The sequence below is a fragment of the Oncorhynchus clarkii genome, chromosome 7 (assembly GCF_045791955.1).
Source record: "Oncorhynchus clarkii lewisi isolate Uvic-CL-2024 chromosome 7, UVic_Ocla_1.0, whole genome shotgun sequence".
Taxonomy (NCBI): Eukaryota; Metazoa; Chordata; class Actinopteri; order Salmoniformes; family Salmonidae; genus Oncorhynchus; species Oncorhynchus clarkii.
Window position 1 is genome coordinate 5,744,606 of NC_092153.1, and position 25,329 is coordinate 5,769,934.

Genomic DNA, 25,329 nt, shown 5'->3' on the forward strand with positions numbered 1-25,329 from the left:
TACGACTGGGGGAGTAAGGATATTTTATGACATTGTTGATTCTCACAGGTTTCTGTAGTTTGTATCATGTTTACTTGGTAAGAAGGTACGCAGAACGGCCATTTTGCATAGCTTGCATTTTGAACTTTCTTAGGGTTAAATTAGCCATAAAGTGATAATCCACTCCAGACATGAAACTCATGAAACTCCTCTCATTGTGGTGCTCTATAAGTGGGTAAAATAACTAGTTGATTATTTAACTTCTATGTGGTTTGTCTGGTAAATTGTATTTAATTTGATTTGAAATCAGGAAATCATGTTGTAATGCGTCATCACGATAAGGTTCTCGTCACTGGGGATAAGGAATATCAGATTTCATAACGTTTTTAAAACAACTAGCTGCACTAGTGAAGGGTATATGAAAAGACAACGCCCGTTTCTCCTCTTCCTCCTCGCCCTGGCCTGTGTCTGTGGTAAATAATGAAGGGTATATGAAAAGACAACGCCCGTTTCTCCTCTCCCTCCTGGCCTGTGTCTGTGGTAAATAATGAAGGGTATATGAAAAGACAACGCCCGTTTCTCCTCTCCCTCCTCACCCTGGCCTGTGTCTGTTTCTGTGGTAAATAATGAAGGGTATATGAAAAGACAACGCCCGTTTCTCCTCTCCCTCCTCGCCCTGGCCTGTGTCTGTTTCTGTGGTAAATAATGAAGGGTATATGAAAAGACAACGCCCGTTTCTCCTCTCCCTCCTCACCCTGGCCTGTGTCTGTTTCTGTGGTAAATAATGAAGGGTATATGAAAAGACAACGCCCGTTTCTCCTCTCCCTCCTCGCCCTGGCCTGTGTCTGTCTCTGTGGTAAATAATGAAGGGTATATGAAAAGACAACGCCCGTTTCTCCTCTCCCTCCTCGCCCTGGCCTGTGTCTGTTTCTGTGGTAAATAATGAAGGGTATATGAAAAGACAACGCCCGTTTCTCCTCTCCCTCCTCACCCTGGCCTGTGTCTGTGGTAAATAATGAAGGGTATATGAAAAGACAACGCCCGTTTCTCCTCTTCCTGCTCGCCCTGGCCTGTGTCTGTGGTAAATAATGAAGGGTATATGAAAAGACAACGCCCGTTTCTCCTCTCCCTCCTCGCCCTGGCCTGTGTCTGTCTCTGTGGTAAATAATGAAGGGTATATGAAAAGACAACGCCCGTTTCTCCTCTCCCTCCTCGCCCTGGCCTGTGTCTGTGGTAAATAATGAAGGGTATATGAAAAGACAACGCCCGTTTCTCCTCTCCCTCCTCGCCCTGGCCTGTGTCTGTGGTAAATAATGAAGGGTATTTGAAAAGACACCGCCATTGATCACGTCACACCATTCATTTCTATGTGAAGACTCAATAGCGCATTGAAGCCAAATGAAGTTGGTTAGAGGCCCAGTACATTCAAAAATGTGTTTTATATCTATTTCCACACTGAGGTTGTAATAATACTGTGAAAATTGTGTTATTGCCCCTTTACTGTAAGAGCTGTTTGTAAAGACCACCTGAAATGTCTTCCTGTTTTGGTGGGATGGAGTTTTGGCCTGCCTGTTGACAACAATAAGAAAGAGTTCCAAACCAATAACAGCTAGTTTTCAGTTTTCCCCTCCCCACTCAGACCGCTCCCAGGCAGTCCTAGCAAAATTCTTGCTCTAGAAATGTCTCTTTGCTGAGAAGCTATTTTTGTTACGTTTTGACCATTTTAATTGAAAACATTCACAGCAAGGTTCTTAATTTTTACCCAGAAATGATTTGATATTGAGATAAAAAGGGCTGCAATGGACCTTTAACATGGCTTCTCATGGAGACAACATGCTACTCCAGGAAGTGATAAGTTAACTCAGTGCTGCCCACTCTCATTGATGAACTCCAGTAGAAGGTCGAACAGGGCATGCTGCCATGAGCAACTCAATTATCCTTAGAACTTCTTCTATGTGCGATTTTGAAAGAATCGGTTAGAGCACATACATTATTGGTACCATGACTGTCTTCTAAACCATTTTTTATTTACATGAAGATTGACCACGAAGATCGCAATTTTTCCATTCATTATAATGGGGGATCCTGTTTTCTGCTAACAGTACCTTGAACTTCCGTGGCTTCAATGAGAGGGGGCATTTGTTCTGCCCTGGTGGGAAAGCATGGGAAAGGGCCGTAGCCATAGCAATTTAAGACCCTCCACTCCTCGAGGTAGACAATCTGCAGGTGAAAGCATATAAATATAATGCATGGGTTGGACATGGTGAGATTATATACTTTTTCAACTAGCTAGCTACTTCACACACTGACAATTACTTTGGTATTACTGTGTGTAGCTACGTTTGCTAGCTAGCTACCTAGCATAGACTGTAAAAAAGCCCAGCGAGAGATCATTGCGCTATAGGTTTTCTAGTCGGCTTGAGGTGCAAGATTTCCACAACAATTTTCACATGTTGCTACCAACTTTATTATAACGACAAAATTACACATTTCTTCACTCAAAATGTTTTGATCCCATATTAGTGTTTAACCCTATAAATCATATTAATTCGTGGTTTTGAGAGGATTATTCATTTAAGTCATCGCTCATTCCAGAAGAGACAGAGAGAGATGGGAATGAATGTGAGTTCTCTATATTTAACAGCATGGACTAAGTAAGTCTTTGAAATATCACTCTTCTCCCACTTGTTTCCTGGTTCTAGTTATCGATGGAGAGCAAGGAGAAACGAGAACAGTGGGGCCTCCGCAGCAGCCTCTCTCCTCGGCCCTCCATCTCCCGCGCCTCCACCCCCACCCCACCCTCCTCCTGCTCTCCTCTCCCTCCTCCACCTATCCCCATCTCCCGCGCCTCCACCCCCACCCCACCCTCCTCCTGCTCTCCTCTCCCTCCTCCACCTCTCCCCATCTCTCGCACCTGTTCTCCCCTCCCTCCTCTGCCGATCCTGGGGATCCGACCCCCCGCTCCCCCCACCCACCTCTTCCATCCTGGTCCGTCCTCCCATCAGACCCCCGAGAGCCCCGAGGACGAGGACACGACTGCCCTGCTGGGGAGGAACGCAGACACCCTCCTCCACATTTCAGAGGACAATGGGGGCACAGAGAACCCCCTGCTCGCCCCCCTGCTCTCCCCCCGCCGCTTGCCCGCCCTGGCCCCACACCACTCCCCCGCCCTGCCCCCCCGCCGCTCCCCCCTCCCCATCTCCCCAGTCGACCTGGACCTGGATGAGTCCCACGTCTGAGAAGCGTCCCTGTAACGTTTCAGTAACGTTTTGTTAACATTTCTGTAACAAAACTCGTAACGTAACGTTATAACTAGGGCCAGGAGTTTTTCCCTGACTGAACTTGCGTGACCGCACTAGGAAAAAGTCCTGGCCCTAGTTACAAGGCTCTAAACTACAGACGTAGGCTATAACTAGGGCCCGGAGTTTTGACCCTTTAGGTTAAATCACATGGTCCGGCTGGGGAAACTCCTGGCCCTAGTTATGACCCTGGCAGGGTAGCTTCTCTATGTCGGTCCCCTTCTATATCTTTGGAGTCTGTGTTTAGACATTGAGCTGCCTGATAACCCTTCTAGCTAACGGAGGTCAGAGGGCGCTTGAAAAATGAGGAACCTGTTGGAATACTCTGAAAATAAAAATGCATCCTCCCTTCCTTGATCTGATCTGACATAAAATGACTGGTGAAGTCAGTGCAGTAGAATCCTTGCTCTCACCTATCCAATCACGTTAGATTAGTGATTACCTCAAGAAAAGGGAGGAAAGATGCATCTTTAGAGTATTAGAACAGGGCCAAGGACCAATACCTGTTAAGTGTTCTCCTCTTGCCCACTCCCCTGCCCCTCTCTCCCCTTCTCTCTCTACTCTCTTCTGTCCTGTTAGAGCTCCAAGATGAAATCCATACTTCACTATGTCTACAGTACCAGTGACAGTACATCCTCACCTCTGACATTTTAACCCATCTCATACCAAAGTATTCAAATCAAATGCAGAATCAACATGCCTTCTTCACACGTCAGGGTGGATTCATCCATGGAGTCCCAACAGGTGATCAAGTGGGACTGTTACTGTTGCTAGGTAGATCACATTCTATTTGTTGTGGTCTATTGAAAAGAGAAGGGAGAGTGTTTCCAGCCATTGGCTGCTACAAACAGACATCTGTTTACCTTTTGGTTGACCTTGTCACCTCCCAAGAACTGTTTACAGTGAAGCTGCTGAAGGGTAAACTGTTGACTAGAGAAATGAAATGTATATTAGCTATGATATTATATAATATTATGAAATGTATTATATTTAGTCCTGAAGACTATTTTAAAGAAAGATTTAATATATATAATTGTCAAAGTATTGCAGAGAGGCATAGTATGTTTGTCATTAGGATAATATATTAGTGGCCTCCCAGGTGGCCACACTGCGGTCTAGGGCACTGCATCGCAGTGAGGTGTCACTACAGACCCGGGTTCGATCCCAGGCTGTGTCACAACCGGCCGTGACCAGGAGTCCCATAGGGCGGTGCCCAGCGTGGTCTGGGTTATGGGAGGATTTGGCCGGGGGGGCTTTACTTGGCTCATTGTGCTCTAGTGACTCCTTGTGGCGGGCCGGGCACCTGCAGGCTGACATTAGAAGTCAGTTAAACGGTGTTTCCTCTGACACATTGGTGCATCTGGCCTCCGGGTTAAGTGGGTGGGTGTTAAGGAGCGTGGTTTGGCTGTTTGTTTCAGAGGACGCATGACTCAACCTTTGCCTTTTTTTGGCGAAAAAAAGGGGGGAAAACCAGAATGTTTATTTATTAATAGATGGATAGATTGACATAATTATTTATAAAATATTTATCCTCTTGGGGTTTCTAGGTTTAATTTATTGACAATTGACACACTGGGTGGTTGTTATTTTCCTGTGGAAGTTGAGTCTGTTAGATGAGAAGAGGTTCTTTATGGAGGTTGAGTCTGTTAGATGAGAAGAGGTTCTTTATGGAGGTTGAGTCTCTTAGATGAGAAGAGGCTCTATTCTTTATGGAGAGGCTCTTTATGAGGTTGAGTCTGTTAGATGAGAAGAGGCTCTTTATGGAGGTTGAGTCTGTTAGATGAGAAGAGGTTCTTTATGGAGGTTGAGTCTGTCAGATGAGAAGAGGCTCTTTATGGAGGTTGAGTCTCTTAGATGAGAAGAGGCTCTTTATGGAGGTTGAGTCTGTTAGATGAGAAGAGGCTCTTTATGGAGGTTGAGTCTGTTAGATGGGAAGAGGCTCTTTATGGAGGTTGAGTCTCTTAGATGAGAAGAGGCTCTTTATGGAGGTTGAGTCTGTTAGATGGGAAGAGGCTCTTTATGGAGGTTGAGTCTCTTAGATGAGAAGAGGCTCTTTATGGAGGTTGAGTCTGTTAGATGAGCAGAGTCCAAAGCGCTATAAGTGGGGCAGGTCATACTTGGAAGACAATCCTAACATCAACTGAAGTAAAATTAGGGTCTCCATATAGCTGAGGTTCAGCATTGTAGCATTGAAATGTGAAGGTAATTTCAGATTGAGCCGACATGCTGTGAATGCAGTCTCAACTAACGCGGGAAGCCTTTGCATTTAAATGTCAAACAGGCTACAACACAGAACTTCTGCGATACGGATTGAGTCCAGCCCTTAGTCGTGCATTCATGTCAATGGGAAACTAAGTGGACATTTTGTCAAAGTTAGGTTTCGCCCCTTCGAGGGTAAAGGTCTTGTTTTAGTATGATGAATGTAAAACTATCATACCATACCACAACTAACAGCTCACTGGGCACATACGTCACTTCAACGGTTAAAAGTTGGGTAAAAATAAGTTGATTCAACGTCATCACGGTGATTATTTTGGTTGAAATGACGTGGAAACAATGTTGATACAACCAGTTTTGGCCCAGTGGATGGATGTTGTTTTATGTGTAACCAAATCCAGGTTCTGTTTTGAATAGCCTCCAAAGTAATACTGACCTTCTGTTGTACTGAAAGCATCATGCATAAAGAATAGGTAACTGGTTATGGGCACCGTGGTATTATTAGTATGTCCCAGTAATGTCAGAGAGTTTATAATGATGCTTTTTATCGTTGTGTTTTCAATGTCTTGAAGAAAGGTTTCTAGTACTCAAAACATTATGGCAACAAGATCCCTGATTCTGAGTTGTAGCAGGATACCTCCTTGTTCAACTTGCCTTAAACTAGAGAACTGGGAGGACCCCTCCAGCTCCTTGATAATGGTCTGTTCCCTGACTGAGGTCCCCTTATGTGCCATGGGGCTTGGTACAGTCCAAACCTGAGATGGGTGTGCTGCAGTCTACCATCTTCTGGTTAATGTTGGTTTTGCACCAGATCAGTGAAAAGAGGATGCTTTTTACACAGTTTAGTTTATAACTACATTAGGAACAACTTCCTAATATTGAGTTGCACACCCTTTTCCCCCTCAAAACAGCTTCAATTGGTCGAGGCACGGACACTGAAAGATGTGGAAAGCGTTCCACAGGGATGCTGGCCCATGTTGACTCCAATGCTTCCCACAGTTGTGTCAAGTTGGCTGGATGTCCTTTGGGTGATGTACCATTCTTGATACACATGGGAAACTGTTGGGCGTGAAAAACCCAGAAACATTGCAGTTCTTGACACAAACCAGTACGCCTGGCACCTAATACCATATCCCCTTGAAAGGCACTTAAATCATTAGTCTTGCCTATTTACCCTCTGAATGGCACACACACACAATCTGTGTCTCAATTGTCTCAAGGCTTAAAAATCATTCTTTAACCTGTCTCCTCCCCTTCATTTACACTGACTGAAGTGGATTTATGAGGGATCATAGCTTTCACCTGGATTCACCTGGTCAGAGCAGGTGTTCCTAATGGTTTGTACACTCAGTGAAAGGAAGAACTGGGCTTTTCCTGAATATCTTCTACCATTTCCCCGTGTTTGACGGCATCAGTGCAGAAGCGTTAGTAGTGATATGAATAGGTGCCATAATGCACATGACTATTGCACTGTGAGTCGGTCTCATAGCTGTCTGCTTCTGTGTGTGATCTAAATGTACTGCTGTGTAGTTCCCACAGAGGCTGGTTATCAGATCTATAGTGCCCATATCGTTAGAGGGGTTAACAGATCTATAGTGCCCATATCGTTAGAGGGGTTAACAGATCTATAGTGCCCATATCGTTAGAGGGGTTATCAGATCTATAGTGCCCATATCGTTAGAGGGGTTAACAGATCTATAGTGCCCATATCGTTAGAGGGGATTCTATTTCAATGATAGTATCACTATAGTTCATTCTAGAACCCACGGGGGATAGTACAAAAGTCTATTATACTGTATAAGCCAATTATTCTGTAGGCGACATATTCTGGTGTCCCTGTGGACATGTGTTGTCTTGTCAGTGCTAACGGTCAGTGTCTGTCCGTGTGTGTAGTGCCAATGCTCTCTGCTGCTGAGCTGTCCTTGTGAAGATGCTTTCTGGGAGGTTGGCATGGAGACTTATTCATCAAACGTGCCATACATTCCAAAGTCATCTGCATTCTGCAGTTTGTCCCATGTAATGCACTGTTGAAGTGCTCTACTTCAAACTGGAACTGTTTTGGGTGAGCGATCTATTTAGGATTGCAAAATGTCGAACTTTTCAAAAATAACCAGGTTTTCCAGAAATCTTGGTTGGAGGATTCCGGAGTTCTTGTCTATTACTTTCTGATTCCTTGACTCTTCCAACTAGTATATCAGGAGTTTGAGGAAAGTTACCAGAATCTGGAGACCTGAGTTCTATTTCATTGTCAATTACAATGTGTAGTACCGGTAAGCACACTGTATTGCTTTAAACATAATCAGAAAATGATATTTTTAGATGATTGCCAACTCATAGCTAACGCGTGCGTAACATTCTGTGGACAATTTGTTAATTGATGATGTTCGTCGCAATGAAATATGTTTCTAGTTTGTTTAGTTTAGTTCTATTTCTTACATGTTATGGAGGATAGCTGGATCTGTGTTGTTCTGGCTCTGGGAATAACCTTTCCATTAACTAGGAAGTTTACCTCAAAGTCCACATGCTAGGGGCGGCAGGTAGCCTAGTGGTTAGAGCGTTGGACAAGAAAAAGCTGACAAGGTAAAAATCTGTTGTTCTGCCCCTGAACAGGCAGTTAACCCACTGTTCCCAGGCCGTCATTGAAAATAAGAATTTGTTCTTAACTGACTTGCCTAGTTAAATAAAGATAAAATGCTGTATGGTGGAGCTGTGAGATATTCAGAAGTGTGTGTGTCAAATGCAGGGGCCCCCAGGGGTGGTTAGCAGTGGAGGCTGGTGGGAGGAGCTATAGGAAGACAGGCTCATTGTAATGGCTGGAATGGAAGCCTGCCCTCCTATAGCTCCTCCCACCAGACTCCTCAGGTGGAAAGTGGAAGTGACACATTATGGCCTAGATACATATATTATATTTTGATATTTTATTTCTCCAAATATATATTAACATCAGCAGTTGTTCATATTCAGTCATGGTTCCATCGACATGTATTTTTTCCTCTGTGTGACTCTGAAATATATCCTATTATATACTTAAGATATTTATTTCAAATTATTGTCTTGTCCTGTGTTCTCAATCTATTCTAAAATATAGCTATATCAAAGTATTTATGAGATATTTAAAGAATAAATGGATATTGTTGTATACAATGTTATTTATTTTCCCTCCCTAATTGTTTCCTCTTGTAATATCTTGAACTGTCACTAACTGCCAACTAAATGTCAGTTTAGAGGGCATTTACTGTGGTTCACATAAAACTACCACACAATCACCCACAGATGGCAGTAGAAAGGATACTCTGAACCAATTTCCTGTTTGGAGTTGATTAAAGGAAGGGCCTGGCTCTCTTTGGTTAAAGACTTCAACAGTGTCGGTCAGGTCAGAAGCTGGAGAAGGTAAGCTCATATACAGTCAGTGAACTAAGCAGACCAGACCCAGCTGCTAATGCATTGGTGCCTATGGGAGAGCCACCCCTTAAGCAGACCAGACCCAGCTGCTAATGCATTGGTGCCTATGGGAGAGCCACCCCTTAAGCAGACTGGAACTGTGACCATTTTTTCCACCATATCTGATAAGCTTCCTGTGTTGAGGTACACAGACCATACCTGTCCACTAACTCTCAACTCTTACTCACGTCTTCTTCAAACACTATCAGGTTATACTGTATATACTGTAGACCCTAGAGGGCTCTTCAACTCTGGTCCTGGAGGTCCCAAACACTTGTTTTTGTTTCCACCTGGTAATGAATTACACTCACCTGGTTAGGGGCGGACTGGGACCAGACATTGTCTCTGACATTTGTAACACCATTTTTTTCCTCGATACCAGCACACCGACTCTCTTTTTAGCCTTGATGCCCCCATTATTAACCAAATAATGATCATTTTACGGAAAAAAAAGGTTAGACAGGCTCACTGGGCTAAAAATGGACCAACCCATATGGCATTTGTCTGAAATGCCAGATGGCCAGTCCGCTCCTGCAACTGATGTCCCAGGTCTGAAACAGTCGCTGATTAGAAGGAAAGCATGAAAACCAGAAGTGTTTCGGCCCTCCAGGACCAGAGTTGAACAGCCCAGGTCCCTAAACAAAGAGTTGAACAACCCAGGGCCCTAAACAAAGAGTTGAACAGCCCAGGGCCCTAACAAAGAGTTGAACAGCCCAGGGCCCTAACAAAGAGTTGAACAGCCCAGGGCCCTAAACAAAGAGTTGAACAGCCCAGGGCCCTAAACAAAGAATTGAACAGCCCAGGGCCCTAAACAAAGAATTGAACAGCCCAGGGCCCTAAACAAAGAGTTGAACAGCCCAGGGCCCTAAACAAAGAGTTGAACAGCCCAGGGCCCTAACAAAGCGAGTGTGGGCTTTTCAGTAGTCTGGCTAACTGGTTTCATAACAGCCCTCAACCTGCTGTCTACATATACCCTCATAGTGGGTTTACCTCAACCTACTGTCTACATATACCCTCATATTGGGTTTACCTCAACCTACTATCTCCATATACCCTCATAGTGGGTTTACCTCAACCTACTATCTCCATATACCCTCATAGTGGGTTTACCTCAACCTACTGTCTACATATACCCTCATATTGGGTTTACCTCAACCTACTGTCTCCATATACCCTCATAGTGGGTTTACCTCAACCTACTGTCTCCATATACCCTCATAGTGGGTATACCTCAACCTACTATCTCCATATACCATCATAATGGGTCAACCTCAACCTGCTGTCTCTATATACCATCATAGTGGGTTTACCTCAACCTACTGTCTCCATATACCCTCATAGTGGGTATACCTCAACCTACTATCTCCATATACCATCATAATGGGTCAACCTCAACCTGCTGTCTCTATATACCATCATAGTGGGTTTACCTCAACCTACTGTCTCCATATACCCTCATAGTGGGTATACCTCAACCTACTATCTCCATATACCATCATAATGGGTCAACCTCAACCTGCTGTCTCTATATACCATCATAGTGGGTATACCTCAAACTACTGTCTCCATATGCCATCATAGTGGGTTTACCTCAACCTACTATCTCCATATACCCTCATAGTGGGTTTACCTCAACCTACTGTCTCCATATACCCTCATAGTGGGTATACCTCAACCTACTATCTCCATATACCATCATAATGGGTCAACCTCAACCTGCTGTCTCTATATACCATCATAGTGGGTATACCTCAAACTACTGTCTCCATATACCATCATAGTGGGTTTACCTCAACCTACTATCTCCATATACCATCATAATGGGTCAACCTCAACCTGCTGTCTCTATATACCATCATAGTGGGTATACCTCAAACTACTGTCTCCATATACCCTCATAGTGGGTATACCTCAACCTACTATCTCCATATACCATCATAATGGGTCAACCTCAACCTGCTGTCTCTATATACCATCATAGTGGGTATACCTCAAACTACTGTCTCCATATGCCATCATAGTGGGTTTACCTCAACCTACTATCTCCATATACCCTCATAGTGGGTTTACCTCAACCTACTGTCTCCATATACCCTAATAGTGGGTATACCTCAACCTACTATCTCCATATACCATCATAATGGGTCAACCTCAACCTGCTGTCTCTATATACCATCATAGTGGGTATACCTCAAACTACTGTCTCCATATACCATCATAGTGGGTTTACCTCAACCTACTGTCTCCATATACCATCATAGTGGGTTTACCTCAACCTACTGTCTCCATATACCCTCATAGTGGGTATACCTCAACCTACTATCTCCATATACCCTCATAGTGGGTATACCTCAACCTACTATCTCCATATACCATCATAATGGGTCAACCTCAACCTGCTGTCTCTATATACCATCATAGTGGGTATACCTCAAACTACTGTCTCCATATACCATCATAGTGGGTTTACCTCAACCTACTGTCTCCATATACCCTCACAACATCATACTGGACCAACAGAAAATGTGTGGTAGCCTGAGGAACCGTAGCTGTAGGAATATGGTAGAAGACAATATTTTTATTAAAACCATAAAGCTGAATATACAATGCAGTATGACTGTTATCTCAGTTCAACTTGGATAAGAATGTACACGATCAAATCTGACCTTAAATCACATTATTACTGCGAGTCACAATGTAGAAATAGGATGTTTAGTAAGTTCATATTTTGGCTTCAACCAACAAACACCAGGTTAGTGTTCACTGTTGTTAATATATTTAAATAGATGGACACATCAAAGTATATAATATTCTTATATACCTGTACCTTGACATTTTCTGAAATAATATCTTATTCAATATTCACATACCAGACATTATGATATCATGTGCTTTAAGCAGAGAAAAGGCCAGAAGTCCTTTGACAGTTGATTCAGTTTCTATTCCAGTTCAGTTCATAGAGGTAAACCAAGGTAACAGCAGCATACTGATAACTGACGTCACGCTGCTTACTTAGCGAGTACCGCTTCCTCCTGATCGGGCTCACACGGACGCTCGAACCCAGGACATCTGCTTGGCTAGCACACGTGACCGCCCTCCCGAAACGTCTTACCAGTCGGCCCATTGAAGCGTTAACAACTCGGCTGCACAAGTGGGGACACTTCAGGCTGAGGAGTAAGTTTCCCACATCCCCCATGTGCTACACTCTCACCATACACCCTTTATCCTGCTGATACTACACACACGTTCTCTTAGTAAACACCCTTTATCCTGCTGATACTACACGTTCTCTTAGTAAACAACCTTAATCCTGCTGATACTACACGTTCTCTCACCATACACCCTTTATCCTGCTGATACTACACGTTCTCTTAGTAAACAACCTTAATCCTGCTGATACTACACACACGTTGTCTTAGTAAACAACCTTTATCCTGCTGATACTACACGTTCTCTTAATAAACACCCTTTATCCTGCTGATACTACACGTTCTCTTAGTAAACAACCTTAATCCTGCTGATACTACACACACGTTGTCTTAGTAAACAACCTTTATCCTGCTGATACTACACGTTCTCTTAGTAAACAACCTTAATCCTGCTGATACTACACACACGTTCTCTTAGTAAACAACCTTAATCCTGCTGATACTACACACACGTTGTCTTAGTAAACAACCTTTATCCTGCTGATACTACACGTTGTCTTAGTAAACAACCTTTATCCTGCTGATACTACACGTTGTCTTAGTAAACAACCTTTATCCTGCTGATACTACACACACGTTGTCTTAGTAAACAACCTTTATCCTGCTGATACTACACACACGTTGTCTTAGTAAACAACCTTTATCCTGCTGATACTACACACACGTTGTCTTAATAAACAACCTTTATCCTGCTGATACTACACACACGTTCTCTTAATAAACAACCTTAATCCTGCTGATACTACACACACGTTGTCTTAGTAAACAACCTTTATCCTGCTGATACTACACACACGTTGTCTTAATAAACAACCTTAATCCTGCTGATACTACACACACGTTCTCTTAGTAAACAACCTTTATCCTGCTGATACTACACACACGTTGTCTTAATAAACAACCTCTATCCTGCTGATACTACACACACAATCTCTTAATAAACAACCTTTATCCTGCTGATACTACACACACATTGTCTTAATAAACAACCTTAATCCTGCTGATACAACACACACGTTCTCTTAATAAACAACCTTTATCCTGTTGATACTACACACACATTGTCTTAATAAACCAACTCAAGGGGATATGTTTGTGTAAAATATAGTCCCGGACTGCATCTCATGTCTTGAAAGGCTTCCTTACCTCCCCACTTTATCTGGAGCGCAGCCAGTATTGGACTGAGTACTGAGACGCAGCCAGTATTGGACTGAGTACTGAGACTCAGCCAGTATTGGACTGAGTACTGAGACGCAGCCAGTATTGGACTGAGTACTGAGACTCAGCCAGTATTGGACTGAGTACTGAGACGCAGCCAGTATTGGACTGAGTACTGAGACACAGCCAGTATTGGACTGAGTACTGAAACGCAGCCAGTATTGGACTGAGTACTGAGACACAGCCAGTATTGGACTGAGTACTGAGATGCAGCCAGTATTGGACTGAGTACTGAGATGCAGCCAGTATTGGACTGAGTACTGAGATGCAGCCAGTATTGGACTGAGTACTGAGACGCAGCCAGTATTGGACTGAGTACTGAGATGCAGCCAGTATTGGACTGAGTACTGAGACGCAGCCAGTATTGGACTGAGTACTGAGATGCAGCCAGTATTGGACTGAGTACTGAGATGCAGCCAGTATTGGACTGAGTACTGAGACACAGCCAGTATTGGACTGAGTACTGAGACGCAGCCAGTATTGGACTGAGTACTGAGATGCAGCCAGTATTGGACTGAGTACTGAGACACAGCCAGTATTGGACTGAGTACTGAGATGCAGCCAGTATTGGACTGAGTACTGAGATGCAGCCAGTATTGGACTGAGTACTGAGATGCAGCCAGTATTGGACTGAGTACTGAGACTCAGCCAGTATTGGACTGAGTACTGAGATGCAGCCAGTATTGGACTGAGTACTGAGACACAGCCAGTATTGGACTGAGTACTGAGATGCAGCCAGTATTGGACCTAGTACTGAGATGCAGCCAGTATTGGACTGAGTACTGAGACACAGCCAGTATTGGACTGAGATGCAGCCATTATTGGACCGGGTACTGAGACGCAGCCAGTATTGGACTGAGTACTGATACGTAGCCAGTATTGGACTGAGTACTGAGACGCAGCCAGTATTGGACTGAGTACTGAGACGCAGCCAGTATTGGACTGAGTACTGAGACGCAGCCAGTATTGGACTGAGATGCAGCCAGTATTGGACTGATTACTGAGACGCAGCCAGTATTGGACTGAGTACTGAGATGCAGCCAGTATTGGACTGAGTACTGAGACGCAGCCAGTATTGGACTGAGTACTGAGATGCAGCCAGTATTGGACTGAGTACTGAGATGCAGCCAGTTTTGGACTGAGTACTGAGATGCAGCCAGTATTGGACTGAGTACTGAGACGCAGCCCTGTAACTTTATGCCAGCTGGGGCTTGTTGCCGGGACAACAGTGGTTCTGTTTCCATGTGAAGGTCAAAAGGTGAAGTTGTTGTACACTCGTACCATAGACGTCGTCGCTGACCCACGGCCCGACCCCCTTACATCTTGTGGAAACATTCCTTAGCATTGGTCCACACTTGAATGCCCTATACAGACAGAGGAGAACATAAAACACAGAAATTGAATTAGGTCCTAACAACATTGGCCTTTGACTTTAACAAGCGGGTTGTGTTCAGTAGGGCACACCGTTGCAACGCGTTTTGAAACAAAAGTCTCTCATTGGACATGTCCAGGTAGTCCCTCTCTCTTTCAGTCGGTGTTCTTCAGTTTTGTGCCTAATGAACACAACCCTGAGAGTGGTATTTAAAGCAACACGAAAATTACAGTTTCTTATTGGACAAGTCCAGGTAGTCCCTCTGTCTTTGAGTCAGTTTTTGTCCGTTTGGTGCCCAATAAAAATAACCCTCATAGATACTAGGAGCATTTCCAGACTTCCACCTGAGTATGACACACCTTCTTACACATGCTGATCTGCATGACGGCGTAGCCAATCAGAGCCTCCCTCAGATCCCTGTCCTTCTGCTCCTTGAAGCGCTGCATGTCCACCCACGCACCCTTCACGTACTCCCTGCACACACACCCACAGATTATATTACATACTTTATCAATGAGTTGTTTTCAGCATGTGGTCTATCTATCTATCTATCTAGGTATTACTGCATGGTTTAACATGAGGGACTCACTCGCACTCCACTGTTTTCTCTGTGACCGTCTCCTCTCCCTGGACGATCTGCTCCTCTAGTAGGCTGAGTTTAGCCTCCCTCTGCTCTGGTGTCTCCTGACCAAACAGCTTGTTGGTCATTCCTTTGAAGGAGAATGTCCGTACCATCTGAGGATGGACAGACAGACAGAGAATGGAGGGGCATTACTAGCCTGGTGGTCTAGTCAGTTCAAGAAGTACACTAAAATGACAGATTCTCTCCTATGCTTTTCGATGAGGAAAATGTGGAATTGGAATTTGATTTACTTTCTGAATTGAAATGGAATTGACCCCAGGCCTGCTGGTGGTCCAGTCTGTTGATGCTTCGGCCTCTCTGTGTTTTTTGTCATGACAAACATGCATGGCATGCAATAGAAGAGTTGGCTACAGTAGAGTCTGGGACTACAGTAGAGCCTGGGACTACAGTAGAGTCTGGGACTACAGTAGAGTCTGGGACTACAGTAGAGTCTGGGACTACAGTAGAGCCTGGGACTACAGTAGAGTCTGGGACTACAGTAGAGTCTGGGACTACAGTAGAGCCTGGGACTAGAGTAGAGTCTGGGACTACAGTAGAGCCTGGGACTACAGTAGAGCCTGGAACTAGAGTAGAGTCTGGGACTACAGTAGAGCCTGGGACTAGAGTAGAGTCTGGGACTACAGTAGAGCCTGGGACTACAGTAGAGCCTGGGACTACAGTAGAGTCTGGGACTACAGTAGAGCCTGGGACTACAGTAGAGCCTGGGACTAGAGTAGAGTCTGGGACTACAGTAGAGCCTGGGACTACAGTAGAGCCTGGGACTAGAGTAGAGTCTGGGACTACAGTAGAGCCTGGGACTACAGTAGAGCCTGGGACTACAGTAGAGCCTGGGACTAGAGTAGAGTCTGGGACTACAGTAGAGCCTGGGACTAGAGTAGAGTCTGGGACTACAGTAGAGCCTGGGACTACAGTAGAGCCTGGGACTAGAGTAGAGTCTGGGACTACAGTAGAGCCTGGGACTAGAGTAGAGCCTGGGACTACAGTAGAGCCTGGGACTACAGTAGAGCCTGGGACTACAGTAGAGCCTGGGACTACAGTAGAGTCTGGGACTACAGTAGAGCCTGGGACTACAGTAGAGCCTGGGACTAGAGTAGAGCCTGGGGCTACAGTAGAGTCTGGGACTAGAGTAGAGCCTGGGACTACAGTAGAGCCTGGGACTACAGTAGAGTCTGGGACAACAGTAGAGTCTGGGACTACAGTAGAGCCTGGGACTACAGTAGAGCCTGGGGCATGTCCTTATATAGGGGGGGTGTGAAGAAGACATGAAGTCAAAGATGGGACCAGGCTAGGGCTTTACATGTCCTTATATAGGAGGGTTTGAAAAATGCATGTGGTCAAAGATTCTGAGAGGACTTGACAAACTAAGACCTCTTGGGCCTTGCCAACGCTCTTGAGACCTATACTGTACCAATATTGGAAAGACAAGAGCTTGCCTCTTACAAGAGATCACCATCTCAGTTGGAGTCCCCTAGTTTTCCTATACCAGGATACAAACAGTAGATAAAATAGACCTACGCCTAAACCTATGGCTTTCTTCATTGCCCCTGAGGGTATCGATAAAGTTGTATTGAATTGAATACCCCAGTGGCCAGCTCCTCCCGTTGCTGCTTCTTGGAGATGAGGTCTGAGGAGGCCGTCTCCAGCTCATACTGGGTCAGCTCGTGTTTCCTACACACAGCCCTGTAGGAAACAGACAACAGTAGCTTTACAGGAGGCCCATACAATGTCACAACACCATACAGCATTACTTCCTGGGACACAAGTTGTACCAGGCCCGTTTAGAGGAGATATTTTTACACTGTCAGAACCTTCTACTTGGTGCATCACCCTCTTTACCTGACTAAGGGGACAGGGTTCTGGAATCCCTTTACAAGATATGATTCATTGGTTGGTTGATTCATTGATTGATTAGCCATAATGTGCAATAGGACCAACCTTAAGGCTTCAGCATAGAAAAGGTATTCCTTCAGTTGGTCTGCGTAGTGCTCCTCTTCCTCCAACATATCATCTACTGAGGCAGCATAGCTGTGGACAAAATCACAGATTGATTGATTGATTTATTAGCCAGTTAAACAAATATATACTTATTTTCATTGTAGTTCCTAAATTGTTTGACGTGTGCACTCTGCATTAGAATACCAGGCTGATTTTATTTGCCAGCTATAAAATATATAATTATTTCCATTGTGTTCCCTAATTTCCATTGTGGTTCCTAAATTGCAGGTTGTGTGCAATCTACATTAGAATAGCAGGCTCAGCACAGGTTAGATACAAAAGTTGTTGGCGGATGGAGAGTACTCACGCATCCATATGGTGTCCAGCACTCTGTAGTCCGTCTCCCATCTCCTTCTCTAACGCACTCCACTCACTGCCAAACAAACAGTCAGATCAGTCAGATCAGTCAGACCGTCTCCCATCTCCTTCTCTAAGGCACTGCCACACAAACAGTCAGATCAGTCAGACCAGTCAGACCGTCTCCCATCTCCTTCTCTAAGGTACTCTACTCACTGCCACACAAACAGTCAGATCAGTTAGACCGTCTCCCATCTCCTTCTCTAAGGTACTCTACTCACTGCCACACAAACAGTCAGATCAGTCAGACCGTCTCCCATCTCCTTCTCTAAGGCACAGCCACACAAACAGTCAGATCAGTCAGATCAGTCAGACCGTCTCCCATCTCCTTCTCTAAGGTACTCTACTCACTGCCACACAAACAGTCAGACCGTCTCCCATCTCCTTCTCTAAGGCATTGCCACACAAACAGTCAGATCAGTCAGATCAGTCAGACCGTCTCCCATCTCCTTCTCTAAGGCCCTCCACTCACTACCACACAATCAGTCAGATCAGTCAGATAGTCCCACAACAATATCATGTCAGTCTTTCTTCAATATTTAAATACAACATTGTTAGGGTGAAGTGCCTTGCTCAAGGACACATCGACAGATCTTTCATCCACACGGCTCGGTTGCTGGCCCAACACTCTTAACAGCTAGGCTACCTGCTGACTAGTGCTCTTACCTGAATACTCTTCCGTAGTTCCCATGGACTTTGTATACGCCGTAGAGCCTGTCTGCTACTCTCTGGAGAATGAAACGTGAGTTGTTAAATGTGTAACAAGAGGTGAGCGCTAAATAAAAGAAGATGTTGTTCCAAAGATATAACTTTAGACTAGTGAGAGGAGCAGAGTGACTGTGGATCTAAAGCATCTGATGAATGGTATATTATTATATGACTTACTGCTCTGACTCTGAGCAGCTGGGAGGTGAGAGACTGAAGCTCATCGCTGTAGTGTTTCATCTCTGTGAACCGCCTAGATAGAGGAAGACAAATGGCAACCTTAAAATACCTTTACACGACTTCACCATTACACGACTTCACCATTACACGACTTCCAATGTACACGACTTCACCATTACACGACTTCCAATGTACACGACTTCCACTTTAATCGACTTCCACTTTACACAACTTAACATAATTTCTACACAAATTCAACTTTACTCGACTTCAACTTAACACAGCTTCAAATTAACACGACTAACTTTACACCACTTTAACTTAACTCCACTTTAAGTCAAATGTATGTAATACATGTATAATGCCACTAGGTGTCTGACAACTCCTGGTTGTAAATGGGAAGGGTTAATTTACTTGTCAGGGTTCTTCACCCTGAAAGTTGCGCTCAGAGCTTTAATCCTGGAGTCTGCCTAGAAAAAACAAAGACAATCGAATTAGAATGCGATTATAAACCAAACACAACCAAGGTGTACCACTGGATGTACCACTGGGTGGATCCAAATAGATTCAATATGGTTTTTATTTGATTTCATTAGGAACCCTGTTAGCGGTTGCACATCCAGCAGCTACTCTTCCTGGGGTCCACACAGAACATGATGTCATACAGAACATCAATAGACGGGAACAGCTCAAGGACACAACCCCTTTAATAAGTGGTAGTAACTGAGTAAAGATCATATAGGGGTAAAAGATAGACAAATTCCTCTGAGGTACCTTGGCTTGGAACCCTGTCTCATACACCACCTCCTTCCACCTGTGTTCCTGGGAGAGGAGGAGAGTCAATTAAACCTTTTTCAAAAGTAGAGGACAAATAAATAAATACAAATGTATGTTGAATCTCTCCAAAACGTTCCAATACAACGTCAACGTGATGGAGTGAGCTGATAGGCTATCGTACCTCAGTCAGGAAGTGGTATAGGATTTTGTCATTGGACAGAACCGAATGGGAGGCCACGCGAAGTAGAAAGTTCTCCAGACCAACCCTGCGCCTCTCTACAAAGTCTGGGTCCATGTTGTCTGCAGACAGCTTGTGCCAAACAAACTCTGCCTGTAGAAATCAGACGAGGGTTATTACACAAAGATATATATATATATATATATATATATATATATATATATATATATATATATAATATTATATTATAATATAATATATCTTTGTGTAATAATAATAATATATATATATATATTATAATGTGTTCTATTCAATTAAATTCTGTGGGTATTAAGGCCCAAACACTGCAGTGTGGTGCTTGGGACTACTAGGTATAGATGTGGCCATCAGGTTTGAATTTAGCTTACCCTCTTCTCTGGCAAAGGCGGCACCACGATAAATGGATAGGTGACTAACAAATAGTTCCGGAGGATCTCAAATTCACTGTATCTCCTCCAGAGAGAGTCTGGGGCTGGGTTATGGCCTTCTGTTATTGCATCTATGGGTCTGAAAGAGGAAACACCAACATCTAGGTCAGATCAGATTAACCAGAAGGATCTGAATCCCTCTTATTTTACACATTCAGAAAAATCCAGGTTCAAGAACATCATTGTACCGAGAACATGTTTTCATTTGGGAGCAAGGTTATTTTTCGCATATGCTTCATTTTCAAACGGGGTCCCACTCTCTCACCGAGTTTCTATGAGGTACACTGTGAATATCTCTTGCATGTTCACTGTATTTTTCCCAGTTCTTTTCTCTGCCTCGGCCACACTGATCTCCATTCTCCGCAGCAGAGTGGATCCTTCCTCCACCATCTGTACACAGAGTGCATGGGAGAAATAGACAGTGGTTAGTGAACAGAGTTAGAGCAGTTTCCCAAACTCGGTCCTGGGGCCCCACATGGGTGCACGTTTTGGTTTTTGCCCTAGCTCTAACAGCTGATTCAAATAATCAAATATTGATGATGAATTGGTTGGACCGAGTTTGGGAAACTCTGCCCTAGAGGACTGAATATGAATAGAACAGAATATCAATAGATTTAGATTGTTCCTATCCTCTGCCAATCATTGGACCTATTTGGAAATATTCTAGTAATAAACACATACGCGTCTATAGACGTCCATGTGTCATAATACCGTGACGTCATTCTCTGAATGCTGCGAGTGGACCAATAACGTGCCGAACAGCTAGTGGCCACGTAACACAGATCAGATATGGTTTTATTTTGGATAGATAGGTCTTTCAATCTTTAAAACACTCATATCGTGTGCAATATTGTTACAAACAAGGTTATATTGTAGCCAACAGCAGCGCGTAGTTACAATGTATCGCGTGGCCTGCCTGATGTCCCGACTGCTGCATCTGTTCTATTTCTGGATGCATCCATCCAGTCCTTTGCCGTGGACATAGGACAATAGTTCGTTTGCAAAGAGACAATTTACAAACACAGACAAAACATATAAATTATTGCGTTACTACCGTGTTATTCTTGTTATTCTCCAACTCTGTGTTGGTAAATTCATCTCCTCCAATCGACTCTTTATTTCCAGCATCCGCCATCCTTCTTTCCAGCTGTGTTATGCAAACAAGATAAAGCGATTCATGGGATTTTAAATCTTTCAAAATAAGAGTCCTGCCCTGTAAACTGTAGAAGATCAGAATTACCTTTAATCGCATAATACATTTTGTATATAAAGGAATTTGACTTGGTGAAATGGTGCTGCCACAATAAACAGAATTTCCAGGCAGAAGATAAACCTGATATACAGACAACATACTGTATGTAGAAGCAGAGCTGATAAACAGCATACAGACAACATACTGTATGTAGAAGCAGAGCTGATAAACAGTAGAACACCTGTTTAGGAGAGGTGCTGGCTAGCAGAGTAGAACACCTGTTTAGGAGAGGTGCTGGCTAGCGGAGTAGAACACCTGTTTAGGAGAGGTGCTGGCTAGCAGAGTAGAACACCTGTTTAGGGGAGGTGCTGGCTAGCGGAGTAGAACACCTGTTTAGGAGAGGTGATGGCTAGCGGAGTAGAACACCTGTTTAGGAGAGGTGCTGGCTAGCAGAGTAGAATACCTGTTTAGTAGAGGTGCTGGCTAGCGGAGTAGAACACCTGTTTAGGAGAGGTGCTGGCTAGCGGAGTAGAACACCTGTTTAGGAGAGGTGCTGGCTAGCAGAGTAGAATACCTGTTTAGTAGAGGTGCTGGCTAGCAGAGTAGAACACCTGTTTAGGAGAGGTGCTGGCTAGTGGAGTAGAACACCTGTTTAGGGGAGGTGCTGGCTAGTGGAGTAGAAAACCTGTTTAGGAGAGGTGCTGGCTAGCGGAGTAGAACACCTGTTTAGGAGAGGTGCTGGCTAGCGGAGTAGAACACCTGTTTAGGGGAGGTGCTGGCAAGCGGAGTAGAACACCTGTTTAGGGGAGGATTTAGCTTAGCTAAATGGTATCGTCGTTTTGCGTTCTGAATGGACATTCGGGTGCTTTTGTAAATTCACTCTGGATATCTACTCCGATTTCAAATTCCCGTCTGAATTTAGAGCGATCAAAACCCGTTGAATATGGCCAGTGTCAGTAAACGTCAGCAAAAAACAGCTAAATAAATTGTTGCCAGCAGCATAGTTAGTCACCAATGTCCCAGATAACATGAAAACTGCCTCACCAGCTCTGATAGGGCGAGTAAAATGGTCAGTGGTCTCATTTGTGTCTGGAAGTAGATAGCTTGGGTGCTTGACTGCCATTGTAAAGTCAGAACGCTCAAATCAACTCTACTCCTCGGCCTGAGCATCCAGTGTTGCTCTGAATTTACAAACGGGAAATCTGACAACGCTCTGAATTTACGAGCGCACTCTGGCACTCCAGATTGAATTTAAGAACACACCCGAAGTCTTCAAATCTCTAACTAGTAATTTATTTTGCTAACTAGCTAGCAAGAGGTTGCATAGCAACAGCATCAACTTCCTGTAGACAGGAGAAGAGCAAGTACACTCAACTGAAAGGATACCGTTCGTTACAGTATACTAAAATGAGCTAATACTATGTAGTATACAGTATGTTAGTATGGCTATTCGAACAGAGTTCAATTTTTCAAAACGCTGGTACTGCCATTGAAATTTCAATCACCTGGCTCATGTAAATACTTGCAAGGTTTTGGTTAGTAAGCATGCATCATACATTTGTTTTGTGCGCGTGTGCCTTAAAACCTCTTGGGGCTAGGGGGCAGAATTTTCATTTTTGGATAAATAGCCTGCCCAATTTCAACTTCCTGCTACTCATGCCAAGAATATAATATATGCATATTATTCATAGATTTGGATAGAAAACACTCTGAAGTTTCTAAAACTGTTTGAATCATGTCTGTGACTAACGTTTCAGATTCCCCCCCCCCCCCCTCTCTGTTACCTGTCTTGTTATTGCCAAGGAATATTTCCTAGGAGCCTGTTTTCAGTTCCTACCGCTTCCACTGGATGTCACCAGTCTTTGGAATTTGGTTGAGGTTATTCCTTTGTGCAATGAAGAAGTAGGCCAACTAGGAACTGGGAACACTTTTGTGAGTTACGCAAGATGTAAAAAGTGGCGCTGGTTTGTTTTCATTCCTGTATTGAACACAGATAGACCCGTCTACAATTTGATCGATTATTAACGTTTAAAAATACCTAAAGTTGTATTACAAAAGTAGTTTGAAATATTTTGTCAAAGTTTATAGGCAACTTTTGAAATATTTTGTAGTGGTTGCGTTTTTTGTAAGCTGTTTTTTTTCTGGATCAAACGCACTTTATATGGACGGAATTAATCGAACAAAAGGACCAATTGTGATGTTTATGGGACATATTGGAGTGCCAACAAAAGAAGCTCGTCAAAGGTAGCGCCTGCAGGGTTGAAATATGCTAACTCCTTTGTTTACTGCTGGTGCAAATGGTGCAGGCTATCAGATTATAGCTTCTTATGCTTTCGCCGAAAAGCATTTTTAAAATCTGACACGTTGGCTGGATTCACAACGAGTGTAGCTTTAATTGAGTATCTTACATGTGTGATTTAATGAAAGTTTGAATTTTACAGTATTTTATTTGAATCTGGCGCTCTGCATTTTCCCTGGCAATTGGCCAGTTGAGACATTTGCGTCCCGCCTATCCTTAAGTGATGAGAAAACAAATCGTGATAGCAACACACGGTTTGAAGTCGGTGTAATAATACTGTAGCGACCCGAAAAGATAGCGGTGTTATGTGGTAGGCTATTAATGGGTCGTGTTGTACTTACCAGTGTTCGCGGGGTCCGACATGCCAATCAACCTGCTATCTGCCAATCACGGGGATGCCTGGAAGGTTCTGATGCCGGGCATTCTGGTGGTTGGCGGAGGGGCGTGGAGGGGGGTTGGGCAGGGGAATGGAGCATTGGAAGTTAAGACCAGGTTTATCCATTGTTCTCTCTCTTACGTCTGGGCTTCACAAGAGAAGGTCACCTTTGGCTTGTGGGGTATCTTTCATTTATTTGGCGTGGGCTACGGCCAAACAGTAGCCTGTGGAAAGTTGTGTTAATAAACCGTCAATTCGTAAACTCTATCCTCTGTCTGGACAATTGTTCCTTTATGATTTAGTCAGGTCATTACAATACTTTCCTGTGGATATTTGGGCTCAAACTTACACAGGCAGAAGAACGAAATCGGCAGACATGTAGAGTCAATTCTAATTAAGTTTATTCAACATTCTGACTGTTTAGAATTTTTTTATATAAATGTTAGAGACGAGAGTTGTGGCTTGTCTAGTCCATACTCTTGATTCGTAGAGACTAGCTCCCACTGGGCCACTGTTCATGACAAGTCGGAAACTCTGAACCTCCGAGTTAATTTTAACTGAAGTTATTTGCGGCAACGCAGAATTCTGCGTTTGTCACACACAAAAGAGAGGATGAAAGGCAGAAAAAATATATTGCGGTGTTTTGTAAACACATTTCTAAAATGTTAGTAATTTTGTACTTGTTTTTAGACCAATCAAATTCCTGCATTCACAAATGGCCATTCTATCACCCTACTGACTGAATTTCTTCTGTGAAAATTCTCTGGTCGGGTAGCAACTTTAAATGTAGTATTAACTACAAGCAAAACATTACGAAATGTAGCTAGATTCTACATTCTTTCTATGGTAAATATACAAATAAGATGGCCATGCAACGTCTTTGCAAGAAATACCTTGCTCTTTAATTGCAAGCTACTATACTTTTTTGTGTGGCTGCTAGCCAAATAGTGATGCACATCTGTTGTCATCTGATGAATACGAAGCTACTTTCTGCCAAATGTTTTGCATTTATTTATTTTGTCAGATGAAATAGCGTAGTTGCACACCTCTTATCACTCCATTGAAGCAACAACAAAAAAACACTTGACTTCCAATATAAATACCAGGTGAAATGGTTTAAAACGCAGAATGATTATTATTGTTATTTTTTTTATCTGCGTTTTGAAAATGCAGATTTCTGAAAGCTTTCTACTTAACGGCTCATTTACAAACAAGCTAAACAGTTAAATATGAATACAATTAGTCAACTATTAAATAACATCCACATAATTTGAAAGATATATTCATTCTATGCTGAGGAAAATTATTTAAAAAGTACATAAAAAAAAAAGTAACAATGCCATTCCATGCATTGATCTTTGATTGAAAAGACATACGGATAAATGTCAATTAGATACAGTTTAATATGCTAACTAGCTAACAGTC

The 25,329-nt window shown here is 43.4% G+C and overlaps 2 protein-coding genes across 2 annotated transcripts in view; one reads left to right on the forward strand and one right to left on the reverse strand.

Moving 5' to 3' along the window:
• The window catches only part of LOC139413985 (protein unc-80 homolog), a 48,914-nt gene extending 45,561 nt beyond the window's left edge, over positions 1-3,353 (forward strand). Inside the window, exon 32 of the mRNA XM_071161870.1 lies at positions 2,682-3,353. Coding sequence (XP_071017971.1) covers positions 2,682-3,218 — 537 coding nt within the window. The 3' untranslated portion in view covers positions 3,219-3,353. The remainder of the gene's footprint in view (positions 1-2,681) is intronic.
• Positions 3,354-14,514: 11,161 nt separating this feature from the next.
• Positions 14,515-21,192, reverse strand: LOC139414043 (sorting nexin-4-like). Its single transcript, XM_071161920.1, has 14 exons — positions 21,092-21,192; positions 20,303-20,427; positions 19,978-20,116; positions 19,574-19,723; positions 19,390-19,437; positions 19,030-19,085; positions 18,616-18,688; positions 18,397-18,458; positions 17,681-17,746; positions 17,314-17,403; positions 16,959-17,058; positions 15,325-15,470; positions 15,095-15,209; positions 14,515-14,727 (listed from the first exon to the last, which is right to left on the reverse strand). The coding sequence occupies exons 1-14, from the start codon at positions 21,170-21,172 to the stop codon at positions 14,680-14,682; spliced, it is 1,299 nt and encodes a 432-aa protein (XP_071018021.1). The 5' UTR covers positions 21,173-21,192; the 3' UTR covers positions 14,515-14,679.
• Between the last annotated feature and the right edge of the window lie 4,137 nt (positions 21,193-25,329).

Bases quoted from the DNA above. Each gene is read 5' to 3' on its own strand.
- LOC139414043 (XM_071161920.1), bottom strand. From the start codon at position 21,172: ATGGCGGATGCTGGAAATAAAGAGTCGATTGGAGGAGATGAATTTACC. The intron at 19,086-19,389 runs GTACCTCAGAGG...TGTTTTTTCTAG, and splicing joins AGACAGGGTTCCAAGCCAAG to GCAGACTCCAGGATTAAAGC. The intron at 17,747-18,396 runs GTAAGAGCACTA...TTTGTTTGGCAG, and splicing joins AACTACGGAAGAGTATTCAG to TGAGTGGAGTGCGTTAGAGA.